The following is a 14,239-nucleotide window of genomic DNA, read 5'->3' on the forward strand; positions in this document are numbered from 1 at the left end:
CCGATAGATGAACAATTAAATAAGGGCGGGGATTAGAATATCTAGGACTGAGCTATTTAATCCTTAGAATATTCCATCTATGTTGGTGTATTCAGTCTCTCGAGTCCCATTTAAGCTCGTCCTAGGAACAAGGATATTGAGTTGTTAAATGACACTTCGAAATCATGTCACAAACTCGCAACGAAATGAAAAGAAGATAATTCTATTTTAAAATCGAGAAAAACCTGAGGTAGCTTGATTCAGTGTATTTTGCAGATTTGTAGATACTCCGATTAACTAAAGAAAAGCATTATTTTAACAGTGGAGCAGCCCTATATCATAGTATGTACTATACTTCTGATTAGGTAAAGTAGATTTCGTTTGGCAGTGGCCAGTGGACAAGACAACAATGATATTTATATATAAAAAAAACACGAAAGATAAGATTACAAACTTCGATGATTCATATAAGCTTTCCGTGATTTAGTGGTAAAGGACAATGCTTTCCTTACATATAATATTCAATAATCATATCTAAAAAAAACAACTTTATCAGTGACAATGATAAATCCGAAAACTGATTGAGATGCATATACATACACCAAAACAAAATTCTGAAAATTTACCTAAAAATAACTTTATGAGATCAATTAATTAATAATAAGTTACGAGAATTGTAAATCTCCACACAATTATTCTACCTAGTACCACCAAATACTGATATGTGAAGTCATGAATTAACAAAGGCAAGAAAATTAGTAAAACTAGTACCCCTGTGGAATTAAATCCACGCTTAAGTAATAAGATCGAATATTATATCCATATATACTTTTAGATATTTAAGGTTTTACGTACATCAATGAAAGCTAAAACTTTTAAAGTTTAAACCTTACGAATTGAACCAAAATAAGAGTTGAAGCGAGAGTAGGTTTAGCTACTTCTAATATCATTATTCACGAAGCACAAAAGGGAGCTATAAAAAAATGATAAATCAATCCACAAAAGATACTAATTAAAATCAAGAAGAAGAAATTACAATTTAGGGCTGCTAGTAACAGCGTAGGATTTGCTACGAGGATACAAAAGATCAGAGACTTTCTTAGCCTTCTTCATCTTGGGATTCACAGATCCTTCCTCTGCTTCTTCANTTAATCCTTAGAATATTCCATCTATGTTGGTGTATTCAGTCTCTCGAGTCCCATTTAAGCTCGTCCTAGGAACAAGGATATTGAGTTGTTAAATGACACTTCGAAATCATGTCACAAACTCGCAACGAAATGAAAAGAAGATAATTCTATTTTAAAATCGAGAAAAACCTGAGGTAGCTTGATTCAGTGTATTTTGCAGATTTGTAGATACTCCGATTAACTAAAGAAAAGCATTATTTTAACAGTGGAGCAGCCCTATATCATAGTATGTACTATACTTCTGATTAGGTAAAGTAGATTTCGTTTGGCAGTGGCCAGTGGACAAGACAACAATGATATTTATATATAAAAAAAACACGAAAGATAAGATTACAAACTTCGATGATTCATATAAGCTTTCCGTGATTTAGTGGTAAAGGACAATGCTTTCCTTACATATAATATTCAATAATCATATCTAAAAAAAACAACTTTATCAGTGACAATGATAAATCCGAAAACTGATTGAGATGCATATACATACACCAAAACAAAATTCTGAAAATTTACCTAAAAATAACTTTATGAGATCAATTAATTAATAATAAGTTACGAGAATTGTAAATCTCCACACAATTATTCTACCTAGTACCACCAAATACTGATATGTGAAGTCATGAATTAACAAAGGCAAGAAAATTAGTAAAACTAGTACCCCTGTGGAATTAAATCCACGCTTAAGTAATAAGATCGAATATTATATCCATATATACTTTTAGATATTTAAGGTTTTACGTACATCAATGAAAGCTAAAACTTTTAAAGTTTAAACCTTACGAATTGAACCAAAATAAGAGTTGAAGCGAGAGTAGGTTTAGCTACTTCTAATATCATTATTCACGAAGCACAAAAGGGAGCTATAAAAAAATGATAAATCAATCCACAAAAGATACTAATTAAAATCAAGAAGAAGAAATTACAATTTAGGGCTGCTAGTAACAGCGTAGGATTTGCTACGAGGATACAAAAGATCAGAGACTTTCTTAGCCTTCTTCATCTTGGGATTCACAGATCCTTCCTCTGCTTCTTCATCTTCCTCTATCCTCGCCATCCCAACGCTCGAGCTCTTAGGCAACCCTCCTCCTTGCCTCTGTTGCTTCTGCTGCTGCAGCTTCTCTTGTATCAACATGTCTATCTCACTCTTGTGCCCTAAACTCCTTACCGACGCTGCTCTCACTAGCTCGCTGTAATCTTCATCTATCCCGAAATCTGTGGTTCTCCGGGAAGACGCGGAGGATGAGAAGGCGGCGGAGGAGGAGCTCCGGCTCCTACCAAAAGAAGCTGAGACTGAGGCGGAGGAGGAATAGTGAGTCTTAGCTGCACAACCGGTGATGCTTCTCACGTAAAGATCACGTGCCTTGCCTAAAGCTCGAAGAGGCGTTGAGATTATCCTCAAGAACTTGTTCTGGTTTTGTTTCATGCTCTCTGTTTTCTTTTTCTTTTTTAGTTTTTTTTGTTAGTAAAATGGTTTTTGTTTTTGTCTTTGTTTGAATGATGGGTTTTTGGAGTGTGATGTGGTTTTAAGGGGTTTTCAATGTTGATTTATTTTTTTAAATAATAATAAAGTAATAAACTTATAAAAGAGTGTTAAAGGAGGAAAATAATTGAGAGAATCAAACGTGACTTTAAGGATTTGTTTAGAGGTTAATCATTTTAAAGGATGGTTGGTTTTACGAAAATAAAATAGTCGAAAGAGAGTGTTGGAGGGAGCAGTACTCGACGAAGGTCCCGTCGGTCGAAACGAATAATAACATAGAATTTGATTGAAACATTGATTCGACTTTAAGTTATCACATAATTTATATAGTTTCCACTTATATTACTAGCTACTGCATCATCACATATAAATATTTTCAACCAGAGGTTTATATGAGTTGATCAAATGAATACAAATTTATTTACCTATTGGATAAGTCATAAGACTCATCATAACCATGTAGTGATTTACGCCGCCTTCGATTTTCTCGCGTTTATTGTTTTTCTTTGTTCAAAATTTAAATGTCAAAAAAATACAGAATGTCAAAGCCTGAATGTACGGGATTAGTCAAGGTTGTGGATCTGTCGTCTATACGTGGAAAAATATATAAGAATAGTTTGTATGTCGAACATGTTTAGTTTATTATGTCGTTCTTTAATTTTTTTTCTTGTTTAAGTTATATGGTAAGGTATAATTAAAATACATTCTCTTCAATTATTGACTGAAGACTGAAACCCATTATTAACAAAAGAAAAATAAAAACCGAAGAGATCATCGATTTATATTTTAGAAGTGTTCCTAACGACCTTACGTGTAATATTTGCTAAAATTGATTTTATTTGGATTTGGGTCAATGAATTTTTTGATTCTGTTTAGATGTATCATCATCAGGCATCAGCCATTTTAGCTAATGATTCTTACTTTAAAGAGATAAGATGGTTACAACTTTTGACAAGTACTCACGTCAAACTGCAGACTTTGTTTGATTTCCCCTACTACGATACCTGTCTTCGGTAAAATATTTTGTTACTTCTAGTTCTATAAATAGAAACTTCTAAATCCCTATATTTAATTTAACTAGTAGTCAAAAAATTGAAAACGTGGTGCGGACACAGAAATAAGGAAGCGTGGGAGAAAAACATTTGGTGGGTTTGGACTTTTGTAGGTATGAGGCACATAGCATTAGAAAAGAATACATCTCTTCTCTTCTCTTCTGATAGAATTAGATAAGAACAACATGTGGAGCCATGTCGGAAGTAGAACTATCAAAGCTTCCAGAAACAACTATTAATATACTATCAATTATTTATGCCTATTCGTTTTTTTTTAATTATTAATCAAATACAGTAGATGATAAGATTCCACATGAGTAACTATCAAATGACATGTTTTCAAAGAAATACCTATTATTAAAACATCACAGCGTAAAGGAGAAGAATTAGTAAACGGCTTATATAACCTGAAAACTAGATTTTGAAGATGACTTTTTTTTTTGTCGGTCAAACCCTATACAATAGTTTGTCGGATGTGGTTTTCTTCGAGAGAAAGCCAATTGGATACTGATAAACTTACATCAAAAGCAGAACCCACACGTTCTTGCACATTTCGCAAGCTTATCAGCCCAGGTATGAGTCTCATATGGAGATTCTGAAATATTCTCATACAACTTTTTGTTTCGTGTTTTCCAAATGTACCACATCACCCAAGAAAACATTCTCAGATTTTGCTCTGCTGCACCAAAATCTTTATCTGACCCATACAGAAAATCCAAATTACTATATATGGATGATGATGGGAATACCATTTGCGGGGATGGTATTGGCGATAAGGCCCACACTTGTCGAGCTGGGGGACACTCGAAGAGCATATGATTGATAAATTTCTCCTCCGCTCCACATCTGGGACAGTCTTTATCTCTACCAATATGGCGATAGTAAAGTCGTTGACAGGTTGCAAGGCATCCAGTCACAGTTTGCCATACGAAATGCTTAAGCTTTCGTGAAGTTTTTAGTTTCCATGCTTGCGCCTTTAGTGTCGTGACACTAGGCCCCTGAACAGGGTGGTCGCAAGTCGGACGAGAGAGAGCTCTCGCGGCTTCATATCCAGATTTAACAGTGTAGTTACCAGACTTTGTCAAAGTCCAGGAATATCCATCTCTCGATGCCCTGAGGCTCGGTTTTATCCCTAATATAAGGGTAATTTCTTCTGGGGGAAAAAGTTCCTTGAGACTATCAGATATCCATGTCTTGGTATTAAAATCAATCAAAGTATTGACATATACCAAGGGGTTCCTTTCATCAGTAAGTCCCTTAGGTGGGCGTGCTGGGGAATCAGGGATCCAAGGCACCGTCCATATACACGTATTGAAGCCCGAGTTTATAGTTTTATGAATGCCAGACTTTAGCACATGTTTTGCCGCGAGCAGACTCCGCCAGCCATAAGAAGGCCGATTTGACACTTGAATGTCAAGAGGGCTACTGTATCTGAAATATCTCCTTTTAAGTACTCGACAAAGGAGAGAATCAGGGAATCGAAGTAGTCTCCACAATTGTTTTGCCAGAAGCGCCAGATTAAAGTCTTCTAATTTTCTGAATCCTAGACCTCCGTCTGATAGTGGGAAACACACCTCCTCCCACGACACCCAATGTAGGCGTTTACTTTTCGCTTTGTTACTCCACCAAAAATTGGCAATCGCACTAGTTAGCTTGGAGATGATGGCTTTGGGTATAAGGTAGCACGACATGACGTATGTCGTATGGGGATTTTGAAGATGACTTCTACGATTAGATTTTCAAGGTACTCCTAGATGCCTAGATCTAAAATAGCTTTCAAGTTTGGGCAATCCCTTATATAAGTGAGCTTTTGAAAGTGAATTCTACCCATTAAACTTTTAATTTGTTGTTTGGCCCAACCTAACAATAGCTAAAAAAACAAACTTACTTCATCCGTTTTAAATTAATTGCCGTTTAAGGTTTTTCATACATATTAAGAAAATAACTTAATTTTCTATTTTACATTTCTTTTAATATATTTTGAATTTTGTTTTATTAGTTAAGAAATTAAAATAATTAAAATAAAATTGATATTTTTATCAAACATATATATTAGAAATCTAAAACAATAAGTGTTTTAAAACAAAAAAGTTTTACTCTAGAATAACAACTAAAAAAACTAAGGAGTAGTATTGAACTGAAGTGCCATACATGTTTAAATTTAACTAATTAACTAATGTGATGCATTTTTTTTTGGTATCAATGTGAAGTATTTATATCGTTTTCAAAGTTTTTGACAAAATAAACAAGTAGGGGGAAAAAAACAAAATCTACTGAATAAATAGATAATAATAAAACAAATGTATTTTGTTAGAAACAAATGGCAAAAAGCTATTGTGATGTTTTTGATTTATCACAATATATGAAAAGAAAATAAGAAAAAAAAAAAAACAGTCTGATATGTGTTGAGCAAAATAGCACCAAATCATCTAATGCCAGTTCCATAATAATCCAAAACTTACATTGCCACACAAAGTTCTTGTCTATTAAAATCAACATGTCCACTTGTCCGGTAGCACAAATCGATATCATTAAAAACAAAAATGGTGGGAAGATTCCCATAAGGTTCGTTATTGTGGACGGTTCGTTATCCAATCAAACCGAACCGAAATTAAAAAGTATAATTTAGTTATCCAACTTGTCGTCGTCTCTCTTCCAAGTTCCAACCTTGAATTGTGTCGTCTTGGTTCTCTCTCACGAATAATCACGCCAATCGCTCTATTTTCCTTATCCTCCTCTCCTCTCTTATCTCCTAATTAAACTGATCTGTCTCCTTTCATGTTGTTAGGGTCAATAACAGAATCTCATTCTTATAATTACAATCACAAACCCTAGCTTTCTCTCTAGATCCTTCTTTTTCTCTATAAAGGTTTGATTTTTGTGAGATTCGATTGTTGTTGAATGGACCTTCTTCGATTGGGAGAAAAGGGTATCTTTTTATCTCAGAGAAGAAGGAAATGGCTGATTCTAATGGCGATTTCTGGTTATGGAGTTTACAAGGTTTATCATTTGCCATCCGTCGCCAGAAAAAGAAAACGTCTTTTCAAGATTCTCGGAGCTTTCGTCTCTGTTGCTGAATTGATCTCTGATTCAGCCGAGACCGTCAGTATCGTTACACGAGACCTGAAGCTTTTTCTCAGTTCCGATTCAGACGATATCCCCAATAGCTTGAAGCAGATCGCGAAGATCACCAAGTCGAATGAGTTTACGGATTCGCTCTCTAGGGTTTCTCAGGCTCTGACGATTGGTGTCTTCCGTGGGTATAATAATCTCGAATCTGCTAGTGTTGGTGATTCAGGAATTGGGAATTCTGAGTCTAGTGTTGTTAATAGAGTGATTGATAAGGTTTTCTCAAAGGCTGGATCTGGTTTTGTTTCAGTTGTTGTTGGTAGCTTTGCTAAGAATCTTATTCTTGGATTTTACTCTGATGAGCTCGAGAGTGGTGTCAAATGCGAGGGTTCTGATTCCTCAGAGACACCAAGGTGGGTGAGTTTGCTTTGTGATGATAAGTGTAGAGAGCTTTTAGCTGATTGTATTCAGAGATTCACCAGCACTGCTGTTGCTGTGTATCTTGACAAGACGATGGACATCAATACTTATGATCAGATCTTTGAAGGGTTGACGAATCCGAAACATCAGGATAGTGTCAAGGACGTTCTTGTTTCGGTTTGTAACAATGCTCTCGAGACTCTCGTTAGGACATCTCATGAAGTGTTTACATCTTCAAAGTCTAGCAATGTGATAGAAGAGATTGATGGTGACGATTTGAAGAGTAATGCTTCCTCTAGAAGCAAGATGGTTTCGGAATCAGACGATGGGATCAAGAGTAATGGGTGGGCTGAGACTATCTCAACGACATTGGCAGTTCCGAGCAATCGAAGGTTTATGTTCGATGTAACAGGAAGAGTAACATTAGAAACGACAAGATCAATCATGGCATTTATAATGTTGAAAACGTTTCAAGGTTTCAGAAAAAGTATCAATGTGGTTAATGAAGAGGTTACAGACAGAGGACGCCAAGTAGTTGGTTATGTCGGAGCCAAATCTTCTGTTATTATCACTGTGTGCCTGGCCTTGTACTTGCACGTCATAAGCGGCTGTGTTCGGAACTCTCCCATAGGTGTAAGCCAGCATTTTTAGTTCTTCAGATGATATAGATCTTATTTTGTTAGGTACACAAGATTTATCAGCTCTTTGTTTATAGTTGGAGCTGAGAATATTTGTAAAGGTTGTGTGCGTGTATGTGCACAACTTGATTCTTATTAATGGGGATTATATATGTATATATACACATTGAAATGGTTCTTGGCACATTGAAGTTAAGAATATATTTTGTCTTTAGAACTGATTCGTAATCTCTTTTACACTTCTTCAACAAAAGCCTCATAGATCAACAAACCTGTCTTCCATTTTCCAGTCCACACTTCATACAAACCAAATTGAAGCTTGGTGTCTTGGTTAATTGTTATATTGGGACTGACAAAGACCTCAAACCGACCATCAGTATCATCTGGTATGTTAACTGGTCCGGTTCTGCGTTTGAGTTTCTCAATGTTATTGTTAAGCGATTTGATCCTCTTCCAAATTGTCTTCCCTTTCTTTCCAATTTTCGCGGACATGAAAACCGGAGCTTGGTCCCATCCGGTTGCATCAGCTGTTAACGAGATTTTAAAACCGATTCGGTATGTTTTGCCTGGCTCTATCTTGTCGTACGAACCGGTTACTTCTAACCAACTCACCATCTTTAGTTCCGCAGGCGTCCTGAAAACAACAACTTCAAGTTTTGAACACAGAAAACCAAAAACGTGTAACTTCAGAATCAGACCGGTTTAATTCGGTTAATTATATAATGCAATTTGAAAGAGATACCAAACCTGTCTTCTTTAGGGATGACCCAATACTGAGAATCACCTCCCCATATGAAATTAAGACCACTTGGCTTAAAGACCCATGCTTTTCTAACGATCTATTATTAATCAAGTTTGATTTTGTTAGTTGCAATACAAAATAACCAACATATACAAAAAAAAAAAAAAACCTAATGAAAGAAACTAATAACAATTGACTTATTATTACATCATGCTCCATGTTGGATTCTGCCTGGTAATGAGAACTCTTGACAGCTTTTTGGACAGACATTTCTTTCTTTCTTCTTTCTTTGTTGTTTGTTTATAAAGGAACACTTCTCTTTAGTAGTGAGCTTTATATAGAGATTTGTTTCTTTTCACTATATGGAAAAATAAAAAGATTGTGACAGAAGAAGAATAAAGACCCAATCTTGTCTTCTCAAGATTCTCCTTGTAAGTTTTACTTTAGTGCAATAACCATGTAAAAGGTATAATTCTATTGGGCGGCAAAAGCTAAAGCAAAGATTCTCAGTTTGTGGCTCTTCTTCTATCTCAACTTTTGTATGAGAATCAGGATGAGAATCAAACTGATCACATATATACTAATTAAGTCACCTAAATGCCATTAGTTCAACGAATTAGATGAATATCGTTTCCGGGTTATCGGATCTGAGTTCGAGTCCAGTGTTACTTTGAACTACTTAGATATTAGTAATACAAGTAGAGGACAGGAGAAAAAACTGGCGGCGAGTGTTTTTGGTGTCAACTTGCAAAAGAGTGAAAATATTGAGACTAATGAGTCTAATGAAGCCTCTGATATAGTTGGCCTTTGTTGTTTTGATAATGATTCCTAACGCTGTTCTACGTACTATTCTAGAAATATTGTAAAAAAAAAAAATTGCTAGTGGGCAAAATTTGACCCAAAAAAGAAAAAAGATACTTCTCAATATTCCTAATGATCTCAACACCTAAACTTTTAGTTGGCAATGGAAAAATGTAGTTTCGCGATAAAGGCGTGCTGATGAATGAATTAACCTTATCACCTTAGAATGTATTTATTACTTCAAGTTGCATTTGTTAAGAACAAAAAAAAAAGTGTTACAATATTAAATGCCGGTTCACACAATACACCCCAACAGAACAATCAAATAGTTCACATATAACCAAAATAAACGTCAAAGATGCCAAGACAAAAACGGCACGTCACTGACTAAACACCTAAGCTCTGAAATGGGTGTAAGACCCAGCTCGTCACAGCAGTCGCACACGCATACACATCTGAACAACCTGCCGTTTTTATACATCGAAAAGAAGTTGAAAAAGAATCACAGTCATCGGCATATGCTCTCAGTCACATACCTTCTCCCAGTCATCCACCACTTCTTCACCAGAGCCTTCCACCGGTTGTTCATCCGCAGCTTTTGAACTGCTGCTCTCTTCTATATGAGGCTGAGTAATTGGCTCTAAACTGGACGTGCTGCTGGCCTTCTCAGGCTCCAAAACGCTCCAACGATTAACCGAGGTAGCAATTGGATTGTTGCTCTTTGCTGATCTCAAAGCAGAGGCTTGAATATCTCTAGATGATCCTCCAATGGGGGAATCTTCAGCTCCCCAGGAGTCATCACTCTCCTGAATCACAGCTTTTTTCCATGGATTTCCTTTATGAACATCCCACGCTGAACCGCCAGGTAATTTTCCCCATGCATTACTATGTGAAGAAGATTGCCCGCCGGTCTGGACAACCACAGCTCCATAGTATACTGAACCGTGGTCAAGCCTCCTCATGGCAGTGGCAGCTCGGGCATGATCATGGAACACGGCTAAAGCATTCTTGTCATTCAGCCAAACAAGCTCACATTCACCCCCAAATCTGAGTACCAAGGCGCTGATATTTGCCTCTCTCGGAAGATCCAATAAGGCAACCACAAGTCCAGGATCCATGTCCACCAGTGGATCAAAGGACGGTGGGTGTGGCCCTCCTATCGAGATAGCACCACCCCTAGCTCCAATGATCCGTGTTGGCGGTTTTGATTTTGCTGTTACGTGAACTACTGTAAACCGTTTTGGCTCCCATCCTGCGTTACTAACACCAAGTTTCCACCTCTCAGCTATAAGCCGAACCGTGTCTCGTTTATCTTTTTGCATCGGGCAGAAGACATGGACCTTAAGGGCACTTGTGCTTCCTCTGGCTTTCCCAAGTACCAGGAACTTGCAGCGCTCTTCAACAGCCAGTACCCACTTCGGATCACGCCTGTAAAGGTCTGAAATAATCTCTGTCATAGCAGAACTCTCGCTGAAATGTAATGCCTCCAGATTTGGGGGAGTAATATCAAATGCATCTTGGAGAACCCGCTTACGCTCCAGCTTAGCACACTCGTCATCACACGAAAGCTTTCTCTGCCCAAGAGGGATTCGGTTTCCGCTCGACTCAACAGGCTGAAGTGGCGCTGGAAGCTTCTGCAAAATAGAGGCTTCATCATAAGCCGCAGAGAAAACATTAGAACTGTTGGCACTTCTTCCTCCAGCATCACAAGGGACCGTAGCGGATATGCGACCACATGAACAAGTAATCGCGACTGGAAATTCACATCTTAGATCAGGGCAGGGCGCAGAAGGATGGCAGAGTGCGGCACAAGTGTGTCTGCAATCTCTTCTAGGAGCACCACACTTCTGTCCACATGTAACACGCATACCTGCTTCAGATTCATTGTAGCTGTCACAAGGCTCTGGGTGACAACTTCTGGCACAAGCATGCATGCCACAACGCCTCGTCTTTCCACAAATCTTGTTACATCTAATGTCTTTCAACCCACAAGGTATGTTTCTGAGAACCACATGGCCACCAACGCACTTCTTTTCCACAGGGGCAGAACAAGGAGGACAATCTCCAAAATGGCATCCATGCGTAGCAGAATGGCCACAAGGCTGAGGAATCGAGCATGGATGCTGACAGCTAGGAACAGGTGTCCCACACGGTAGTGGTGGAGGAATCGAAGTTCTTCCACAAGCACATGTAAGATCAGTAAAGATCATCTCGAGACAAGGAGGGCAATGTCCACTGTGACACAAAGATTCACAGGAATGTTGCCCGCACCTTAGCTTCTTCCCACAAGGTATTTGGCAGACGTGCGGGTCCCAGTCGCCTGATCGATCGTTCTTCTTCCCGTTCATGAGAGGACAGCAACGCTGGCTACATCTATGTCTCCCACAGTTCTTCTTATGCCCACATGGCTTAGCACACACAAACTTCTCTGTCTCTGAAGAAGTTGTAATGTAGCATTCCACAGCCCTGGATGTTGACCCACACTGGCATTTCTCGTTTACTTGGACTAAACAAGGCGGGCAATCACCTGCATGGCACACTTCATTGCAAGTATGTAACTTACAAGGAAGAAGCTTCCTGCATACACTTGAACAAGAAGGAATTGGGTCCAAGCAACTCTGTCTGATCTGTTCTTCTAGACGCGTTTTCCCACAATAACATGTCTTAACTCTACTGGGCAGCAAGTCACAGTCCCCGCAAGGTCCGGGATGGCAAACATCGGAGCAGAAATGATTACCACATCCAAGCGGCTTCCTACAATTAAAACAGCATGAATACACACCATCTTCTGCTTTCAACTCTCCCTTCACATTCATATCTCCGCATATAACAGTCTCCACTTTTTTCTTGCAGAAACACGTGGCATTTACCAGTACCTGACAAGGATCACAAGGGCCAATGTGGCATGTCCTTTCACATTGATGGCGCCCGCAATTGAGAAGCCTATCACAAGGCTGCCCACAAACAAGAACAGATCTCCGCTCGGAACATCTGGTAGTAACCATCTTCTTACCACAAGGACAACTACGAGGTGGAGCAAACGCCTTACAGGGAGGACATGGACCAGGATGACACTGCAACACACAGACATGAGGACAAAGATCCTCTTTAGTTATCTCAGCTGCCGCAAACTCTTTCCCCAGAGGCTTCCCACATGGTTCCCCGCATGAGTGTGGAGTGAGATATGGATCGGACGGTGGATCTTTCCTCTTCCCACAAAAGCACCGATAGCTAATCTCTTTGGAGGAAGTCAACTGAACAGATTGGCAACCTGGACATCTCCAATTATCACCTTGATTTTTCTCAGCCAGTAAATCGATAGAAGTAGGTGCTCGAGCCCACCTCTTGATACAATTCATATGGAAAATGGAATAACAGCTGGAGCAAGACCAGATATTGGCAGATCGCCCAACCTTGTCATAGCAAATCATACACTCAATAGAACTCTTAACCAGTTTCTCCTGTAGCTCTTGAACAAGTTGAGGCAAGTTTGGGTCTGTCATCACCACAATATCCTCCTCCTTAGCTACCCTTTTCCCCTGATACACAGGCCGCGTCCTAGATGAAACTCTTTGACGATTATCAGGAAGAGTTCCTGAAGCATTATTTCTTCTTTGTCGATTGGGTGGAGGTGGACCCCTTTGGTGCTGGTTCTCAGGCAGAATCCCCGCCGCGTCATTTCTTCTTTGTTGATTAGGTGGAGGTGGACCAATGTAATCACTCCTTTGATGCTGGTGGTTAACAGGCAGAGTTCCGGCAGCATCATTTCTTCTTTGCCGATTAGGTGGACGTGGACCAATGTTATTACTTCTTTGTTGCTGGCTATAGGGCGGAGGAGCAGAGCCGTTTAGCTGCCTTTGCAGATAAGCAGGATGGGAGGGAGCAGCGGCATCACGGCTTTCAGAATTTCTATCTGGATTAGGAAAAAGCGTAGGCTCATTTGGCACAACCACGGAGGTAGATGATGAGTTTCTAGGAATCCAGGTTTGCTGAGAATTGAATCGAGACCTATCACCACCGTTGTTCCTGTCTCTCCTGACTTGAAAGCTCATATTCTTCCTTGAATCCACAAACAGAGAACCAGATCCTGTACCCGTCAGTGTTGGAGCAATTGGGTGTAAACTATACACACACAATAAAGTTCTTCTGTAGGAAAGAGATGCAGAAAAGAATAATCAGACTCTAGCAATGTCAAACATTGATAAATTCCAACAAACACAAAATACGAGGAAACCAATTTATGTAGCAATTATAGATTTACACACATATACAACCGATCTTGAAATTGAATAAGCAAAAAAACTAAACGAATCCCTATCATATGCTCTACCTACGATTAATTTTGCTAAAATCGCCCAACATTGGATGTTACAAAATCGTGAACTTTTCTTTTTTTCCTTTCTATCGGGGGTAAAATCAAGGTGCCCTAGTTATCAGATCTAAAGAAAAAATTAGGAAACCTAGAGCTACCAACACAAAATTGATGAATCGATAGAACCATAAAGACAAATGATTAAAAGCAAATAAACAAAGGGGAAAAAAAAGAAATTGGTACCTGACAACAACAAGAAGATACGGAAGGAAAAAAAACAAAAATCAACGAACAATCTCAGGGGAAAAAGAAAAACGCAGGAGATTTCGATTGAGTCCCTTGTTTTCTCAGGGAGATGAGAGAGAGACTGTGGTAGGAGAAAATGGAGTTAAGGAAGAAGAAGAATATATATATGGGTTAGGGTATACAAGTTGAGAGCGATATAGACCGCCTTGCTCCCAAAGGAAATATAGATAGAGAGAGTCGCGTAGTACGACTTTGTTTTTTTCTTCTTCTCTTTCAACGATTTGTCTGAATTATTTTATTTTATGCTTGACGAACA

General features: G+C 38.6%; 4 protein-coding genes across 6 annotated transcripts; 1 reads left to right on the forward strand and 3 right to left on the reverse strand.

Annotated features, from left to right (window-relative positions):
• LOC104768434 lies at window positions 887-2,937 on the reverse strand. 2 transcript variants are annotated; one of them, XM_010492435.2, is made up of 2 exons: window positions 2,164-2,937; window positions 887-1,092 (listed from the first exon to the last, which is right to left on the reverse strand). In XM_010492435.2, the coding sequence occupies exons 1-2, from the start codon at window positions 2,584-2,586 to the stop codon at window positions 1,012-1,014; spliced, it is 504 nt and encodes a 167-aa protein (XP_010490737.1). In that variant the 5' UTR covers window positions 2,587-2,937; the 3' UTR covers window positions 887-1,011. The 2 variants fall into 2 exon arrangements, with proteins under 2 accessions (XP_010490737.1, XP_010490729.1); XM_010492427.2 differs by lacking the exon at window positions 887-1,092 and having other exon boundaries at window positions 1,958-2,935.
• LOC104768459 (protein PHLOEM PROTEIN 2-LIKE A10) lies at window positions 6,261-8,036 on the forward strand. The gene has a single exon (XM_010492458.2). The coding sequence runs from the start codon at window positions 6,597-6,599 to the stop codon at window positions 7,833-7,835; it is 1,239 nt and encodes a 412-aa protein (XP_010490760.1). The 5' UTR covers window positions 6,261-6,596; the 3' UTR covers window positions 7,836-8,036.
• LOC104768451 (protein PHLOEM PROTEIN 2-LIKE A9) lies at window positions 8,015-8,882 on the reverse strand. Of its 2 annotated transcripts, none has more exons than XM_010492445.2 (3): window positions 8,772-8,882; window positions 8,570-8,661; window positions 8,015-8,456 (listed from the first exon to the last, which is right to left on the reverse strand). In XM_010492445.2, exons 1-3 carry the CDS (start codon window positions 8,832-8,834, stop codon window positions 8,057-8,059), a joined length of 555 nt encoding a protein of 184 aa, XP_010490747.1. In that variant the 5' UTR covers window positions 8,835-8,882; the 3' UTR covers window positions 8,015-8,056. The 2 variants fall into 2 exon arrangements, with proteins under 2 accessions (XP_010490747.1, XP_019098921.1); XM_019243376.1 differs by having other exon boundaries at window positions 8,015-8,469; window positions 8,772-8,857.
• LOC104768468 (NF-X1-type zinc finger protein NFXL1) lies at window positions 9,579-14,211 on the reverse strand. Its single transcript, XM_010492469.2, has 2 exons — window positions 13,921-14,211; window positions 9,579-13,511 (listed from the first exon to the last, which is right to left on the reverse strand). Exon 2 carries the CDS (start codon window positions 13,415-13,417, stop codon window positions 9,890-9,892), a length of 3,528 nt encoding a protein of 1,175 aa, XP_010490771.1. The 5' UTR covers window positions 13,418-13,511; window positions 13,921-14,211; the 3' UTR covers window positions 9,579-9,889.

This window comes from Camelina sativa, chromosome 3 (assembly GCF_000633955.1).
Source record: "Camelina sativa cultivar DH55 chromosome 3, Cs, whole genome shotgun sequence".
In the NCBI taxonomy this organism is placed as follows: Eukaryota; Viridiplantae; Streptophyta; class Magnoliopsida; order Brassicales; family Brassicaceae; genus Camelina; species Camelina sativa.